The sequence below is a fragment of the Aptenodytes forsteri genome, unplaced genomic scaffold (assembly GCF_000699145.1).
Source record: "Aptenodytes forsteri isolate BGI_AS27 unplaced genomic scaffold, ASM69914v1 Scaffold104, whole genome shotgun sequence".
Lineage (NCBI taxonomy): Eukaryota > Metazoa > Chordata > Aves > Sphenisciformes > Spheniscidae > Aptenodytes > Aptenodytes forsteri.
In genome coordinates, this window is record NW_008795943.1 from 231,332 (window position 1) to 238,492 (window position 7,161).

At 42.5% G+C, this 7,161-nt stretch overlaps 1 protein-coding gene across 1 annotated transcript in view; it reads left to right on the top strand.

Moving 5' to 3' along the window:
• MSH4 (mutS homolog 4) overlaps nucleotides 1–3,424 on the top strand; it is a 35,302-nt gene extending 31,878 nt beyond the window's left edge. The window contains exons 18-20 of the mRNA XM_009285310.2: nucleotides 1,128–1,302; nucleotides 2,380–2,468; nucleotides 2,815–3,424. Coding sequence (XP_009283585.1) covers nucleotides 1,128–1,302; nucleotides 2,380–2,468; nucleotides 2,815–3,000 — 450 coding nt within the window. The 3' untranslated portion in view covers nucleotides 3,001–3,424. The remainder of the gene's footprint in view (nucleotides 1–1,127; nucleotides 1,303–2,379; nucleotides 2,469–2,814) is intronic.
• Nucleotides 3,425–7,161: the final 3,737 nt, after the last annotated feature.

Here is a 7,161-nt window from a genome sequence, read left to right on the forward strand (position 1 = left end):
CAGAAGGGTAAAAGTGAGAAAACTCGTGGGTTGAGATAAATAAAGACAGTTAGATAAAGCAAAAGCCACACACAAGCAAAACAAGGAATTCATTCACTCCTTCCTCCTTCCCCCCAGCTTTATATGCTGAGCATGATGTCATATGGTATGGGATAGCCCTCTGGTCAGTTTGGGTCAGCTGTCCCAGCTGTGTCCCCTCCCAGCTTCTTGTGCACCCCCAGCCTGCTCGCTGGTGGGATGGTGTGAGGAGCAGAAAAGGCCTTGACTCTGTGTAAGCACTGCTCAGCAGTAACTAAAACATCCCTGTATTATCAACACTGTTTTCAGCCCAAATCCAAAACACAGCACCATGCAACCTACTGTGAAGAAAATTAACTCTACCCCAGCCAAAACCAGTACACTGGTCACCATCTCCAACTTGCTCACAAGCTTGCATTTCTCTCTAGAAAGAGAATAACCCAGTCTCTTTAGTTTTGCTTAGTACAGCTTGTATGCTTGAGTGTTAAAGGTGAACCTCTTTACCTGGCTGTTGTCTTTCCAAAGTACAGTGGTAGTTCCACACAACTTACGAGTTGGTCACAGAGGTTAGAGGCTTGTTTAGAAAAGTAGAAGGTGGTTTTAGATGGGTTGGAAGTTTCACCTCTATTACTAGTTATGTGATCACCCTCAGGATGTTGACAACTTTTTGAAGTAAGTGTGTAGGTGTTCAGTTTCTCATCAGAGTTTATTCAGAGTATTTCTGTGGTTTGGTTTGAAAAGCTCAGGTATTTTCTGTAGCTTGTACTTTTGGCAAAACAGTCCTTGAGAGTATTAAGGCAACCATTTGACAATCATTCTAATTAACCCTAGTCAAATTTTGTAAGCGTCATGGGTTTCCTGTTACTTCTGATATTCTTTTCTTTCTATTGAGAAAGAAGTGGGAGAATCCCCGGTTGGAAAAGATATCCTTGCCAACGGTAGAACTCGTTGCTTAAAGATTTTAATTTGCTTTAGTAATTTAAAGACAGCTTTTCAGTGTTTCGGAGGAAAACCTGGACATCTGTGAGATCATTTAATTTTTCTTATTTATTGTAATTTATTCCAGGATCATTTCCAAAATAAATTTTCTTTCTTGGTTCCTTATTTAGGCATTTACATTGTTTGCTACACATTTCCTGGAACTGTGTCATATAGATGCTTTATATCCCAATGTGGAAAATTACCATTTTGAAGTGCAACATGTGAGAAGCAGTGCTGGAAATAAGGAGAAAATTGCTTACACTTACACGCTCTCTAAAGGATATACAGAAGAAAAGAACTATGGTAATGGATTCCACTATGACTTTAACTTAGTAAAGATTATATAAGATACTATTTCAGTTATTAGGCACCTAACTATTTTTCTGCTGACAGATTTCTGCTGAGTTTGTATATCTCTCATAGAGTAACAACTGCAGATCTGTAATATGTTCCAAATACCTGTGTATTTTAAGTGCTTGTTTTTGCAAGCTAGTGGTAACTGAAGGATACAAATTATTCCAGTCAAGCTTCAATTAACTGGACTTAAAACGTTTCTTTATCAGAATTTCAGAATAAGTTTCTTTACCTTTGGCAGCACAAGCTCAATTTCAGATGCTACAACACCACTAACTCAGAAAAATCATATGTTTAGAGAGTATTCTCAGAGACAGGAGACCTGTAGTTAACTCAGTGTTAGTGTCCTGACTTTACCTTACTTGAGCAAAGTTATATTTTAAGAGTGCAGGGGCTCCTCTTGACCCTTTTTTGGTTTTAACCCTACAGTATTAAAGCACTCGGTGAAGCACAGAATTTCCTCAGAACAGCCAGGGCCACAGGCAAAGGAAAAAGTAAAAAAATCATGTTAGGGCAGAAAAAAATATTTTACATCTCTTTCTTACCCTGAGTATCTGGCAGTTTGGCTACTGGCAACAGAGTAGAAGCTACAACATGACATCCATATCCACTGGATGTCTGGATTTAATGGAGAGCACATTTAGCACAACCTCAGTATTTTCCGGCCTGCCAAATTAAAAAACTAAACAGAGAAAGGTGTTAATACCACTGTGCCTTTTTTTTTCCTTTAATCCCTAATGTGTATCATCCTGCCCAGTTACAGTATTACCAGCAGTAACTTCATGTGGAAGCGTGTCTTAGAGGTAGCGTTACAACAAAGTAAACATTTTATTTTGTAACTCTCAAAACTGTATTGTTTATTTAAAAAAAAAAAAGACACAAAGAGAAAATGTGTATCAAAATTATTTTAATAAAAATGAAAACCTTACCTTTCAAAAAATAGGCTAAGTTAATTCTGGCAGCCATAGTGTGGAAGGTAGGAAAAAAATTACATCAAAAATCCTGATTTTTGTTTTATATATTTAGGATTAAAAGCTGCAGAAGTTTCCTCCCTACCATCATCTGTAATTTTGGATGCAAAGGAAATCACAAATCATATTGCAAAACAAATTTTGGTATGTAGTAGAAAATTATAATACTGTAATTCACAGTTTTTATAGAACTCAAATATATTTTCAGTTTCAGAAAGGGTATAGGATAAGCACTGCCTATGATTTTATGAAAATAGATTTCATTAAAATTTGTATTTCTGGAACCGGTTATAAAAGAGTATACTGAAGGTCACTGTTAGGTGACAACACAAAGCAGTCCTTAGGGTTAAGGAGTATTGGATGTAAAGTTGGTGTACAAAGCAAGAATCAGGAGATCAGAAATAGGCTGGAAAATAGCTAATATTAGTATTTTAATAATAGAACATAATTGATTTCATATTTTAATGCATGTGTATGTTTTTAAGAACAGCACAGGCAGAAAAGCACTCCTGAGATGATGAAACAGAGAGCTGTATACCATTTAGCAATGAGATTGGTTCAGACTGCCAGAAATTCTCGATTGGATCCAGACAGTTTGCGTATATATTTGAAAGGCTTGAAGAAAAAGTATGAAGCCAGTTGTCCTGCTCCTGGACAGAATGATGAGCAACAGTAATGTGTAACATAGGCTGTGGCTCTAATTTTTATGACTGCAAGGTGATTCTATTTTTTTCCGTAGTATTAGAAAACACTGCTTTTCACATGTTTTTAAGTTCTTAATTCTTAGTCTAAATTATACTCACTACTGAAAGACCATATCCTTAATGTTTTTTTCCCCCAAAACATACCTGAAATAAAAGCATTTACTTTGTAGGAGCAACACAGTTCTTTTTGATAATGAACTACATCCCCTTTGTTATTTTAGAGACAAAATATTGTATAATACTTAGTTATTTTCTATGTGATATATCTGGTATTATAGCTCTTACATCTGATACTGAAGATCTTGCCTAACAAAAAGCAGTCTTTGAAACAGATGGTCCACTTGTCTTGCATAGGCAAGCTCTACTTGCACTGTTGAACATGCATCCATAAATCCTGTTGTTCCCTACTCAAGGAGGTTTCTAGCTCTCCCAGTCATTATGCTTAATCTAACATAACGTAGGCAGTCCAGGACTGCTTCCTCTCCAGAACTGGGCAGCCAGAGCTTTTTTGTAATACAGTAACAGCAAATTACTGTGGTATTGACACTGTTGATCAGTTTTTGTTTAGAAAGTGAGTAACAGGAAATCAATTAAAAGTTGAATATCCTTCTTCCTTGATTTTTTTTTTTTTTAGTACAACTTCATTGAGTGACTGCAGCCATGTATTCCAGCTTGAAGGAATTTATCTTTTCTCACTTCCTTCTAACCAACTTTGGCCAAGAGTTCTTATATATTTCTTTTATATATATATATGTGTGTGTATATAATTTATTATACATATATCTATAAAATGGGTAATACATAACAGTGTAATATCTAATTTATAACAACAAATATATTTTTGTGTATAGTTATAATATATATTTCCTTTTTATGTATCTACCTTTGTAAACATACCAGCGCAACAGAGTAACATTAGTAGTAGGCACTTTCACTATCCCAAAACATGTAGCCAAACTCCATCCACTGCATCCCATCCAGAATTTTCAAAGACAAAACTCAAACCCACAGTATAACCTCAAACTTTGAGCAAATCTTAGTTCAGAATCACTAGAGAGCCATCCGAGTCCCTTGCCTCATTCTCAAGAACCTAATAAACATTTTTTTTCTGTAGCAACATTTTACCCATCTTTGTTTCCAAGCACAACTTGTTCTTGTATTCTTTTTATTCAGTCAAACCAGTTCTTAGTGCCAGAATCAGAGCTCTACTCAATTCCATATTTTACAATATGCTTCCCATTCCTCTTTTTCCCTTTCCATTCCTCTGTTCACATCTACATCTTTCTTTTCCACAACCTTCCCCTCCATCTGGCTCTCCGTTCCTCTTTTCCCTTTTGACCCCTCTCTTCAGTTCACTGTCCCTCTGGCCATCCTTCAATTGCTCTGTCTAGCTGCCTGTTCCTCTTTCCTCTTTTTATCCATCTCCGCTGCTCCCCATTCCTGATTTTCTCTCCCTCCCTCTGTCAGCCTCTCAGTCTTTGTCCTCCCATCGCTCTGTCTGGCTCCCCATTGCTCTGCCCAGCGACCTTCCCCTTTTCCTCTACATCCCTGTGTGCACCTCTATGTCCCTCTTTTGCTCTCTTCTGCTCCCATCCATCAGTCGGGCCCTCTGTCCTTCTCTTTCTTTCCCATCCTTCTCTTCAAGCCCTCATTTCTCTGTCCGGTTCCCGGTCCCTCTCTTTCTCTCCCTATGCCTCTGCTTTTCCATTCCTCTTTTCTCCTTTCCATCTGTCTGTCCAACTCTCCATCTCTGTCTTCTGTTCCCGTTCCCTCTGTTGAGCTCCTCATCTCTCTATTTCCCTCTGCATCCCTCTGTCTGCTTCACTGTCCCTCTTCTCCTCTCTTCCATTCCCTGTCCCTATGTCCAGCTCTTCATCCTTTGCTTTCACACCCAGTCCCTGCTGTCCCTCTGTTAGGCTCCCCATCCCTTTCTTTCTCTACCCATCTCTGTACGCTTCTCTGTCTCACTCGGTTCTTCTGTCCAGTTCCCTTATCCCCTGCCTGGCTCTCCATACACCTTTTCTGCCCTTTATCTGTCTGTCCACCTCTACATCCCTCTTTTCCCCTCTTCCACTCCCTGTCCCTCTGTCTGGTCTTCCATTCATCCTTCTGGCCTTCCATCCCTTTCTTTCTATTCCTCTGTCAGACCCCCTGTCTATCCACCTGGATAGACATCCTTCTTTTTTCCCAGCCCTTCATCCATCTCCTTATACTTCTCTTTGTGTTTCTCTGTCTAGCTCTGCATCACACTTTTTCTCTTTACATTCGTCTGCCGAGCTTCTTGGACCTCTTTCTCATTCCAGGCCTCTCTGTCCCCCTGCAGTCCCCCATCCTGCTGTCCCCCTAGGTAGGACTGCCACCCAGTGCATCTTGAATTGTGATGCTGTCACTGAGCCACATTTCCCGACGGATCTGTCTGAATGCAAACTGGTGTCATCAGCCTCATTCTGCTCCTCTTCCACCTGTGTGCAGCAGTAGCCTGCACCTGACTCTGCTTTCTCATACACTGTTGTGTCATAGGACTTTCTAGCGAGGTCTGTTTGACATGGGCCACTTGTGTGTGGTCACTTACGAATGGTGGCCAAAACCAAGCCTATAAACAGCAACTGTAAAGTGTTTCTGGTGTGTGTTCCTGTTCTGCTGCACTTCCAAATGTAGGCCAAGCTATACATGCAGTGTAGCACAGCACAGGCCTGCACCTTTTCAGGTAAAGTTAGGCGGATTGCTAACTCCTTAACTGTACGTTACTTCTCTGGTCACAATATTGGCAGTAACCTTCCCCTGTGCCACCCAGCATTCAGCTCTGTGCTCGGATCTGATGTCTCGGTATGATGCAGTGCAGGCATGATGCACTGAGGCAGACTGTTTGAGGTAGTGGGGAGGTGAGAGCTGTAGAAGTTTATTGCAGGGCTCTGGTCTAGGGGTAGGGCAGAAGTGCAGACAGGTGCGATCAGGGTTTTTTTCCCTCTCAAATGCCAGAACTGGATCCTGTCCCTGAAGGAAAAAGCAGAGAGGAAGCTGGCAGTTACTCAGTGACTTGTCACATGAAGAGCAGGAGCTGAAGAACCCACCAAACTGAGGAACACTACTCCAGTAATGACTCTGAAGGTGTCACGGGAAGGGGGAGGGTACTGGCACTGGAGGCCCATGGCATTCACTCCCACGTGTTGTTTATGTGCATTAACTAAACAATTGTTTTATTCTTTCCACTCATGGCTGTGGTTCCTGCAGTCTCTTTGCACTCAGAAGTGCCTGAGGACAGTGCCCAGGGGAAGAGGGTACCCATTGTGTCTGAGGTGGTGGGGCTGGTCCCAAGGTCTCTCAGATGCCTTTGGGTCCCTGGGGGTTCCCAGAGAACCCCAGCGCTGTTCACAGGGCTGCAGGGGATTTCCCTTGCCCTTCATTTGTAGTTTGATGTGTCCCAGAGCCCTCCATTTGCCCTATGAATCCCTCAGTTCACATTTTGAGTTGTTTCGGAGTCCTCCATATGCCTTTCTGTGTGCCCCTGAGCCCTGTGTTTGTGTAGCGGTGTGCCACAAAGTTTTCTGTTTAGCTTTCTCCCGTCCCAGAGTTTTCCCAGTGCTTTTTGGTGTGCTTCAAGGTCAGCTGTTTCTCTTTCCATGCATAACAGGACTCTCCCTTTGCCTTGTGCACCCGGAGTTTTCTATTTATCCTTGTCATTGCCAGATGTTTTCTTGTTTTTCCTTTTATGGGACCCCAAGAGCTCTGCATTTGTTCTCTTGTCCCCTTAATACTCTTCCTTTTTGTGCACCCCTGGGCTCTTCCTTTAGCTTTCAGCAAGCTGCTGTCAGGATCTGGGATGCACCTCTGCTGCCCCAGCAGACCTGGTTGTCTCTTTTTGGGGCTGGTGGCCATGGCTCCGTGTTCCCCATGGGCTGCTGCTGTAGGCCAGGGGGTTGGGCAGGAAGGTGCAACAAGGCTCAGGTGTGGCCAGTGTGGCTGATGGCGATGGCCCTTCTGTGTCCCACGGGCTGCAGCTGTGAGCCGGGGGCGGCTGCACGCTGTCAGGGGAGCGGGGGTGGGGGGGGCTGCTCTGGCCGGGGCTGGCGTGGGACAACGGAGCCGCAAACGAGCGGCACGGGCTGGGGCTGGGACTGCCGCTGCCACCACCT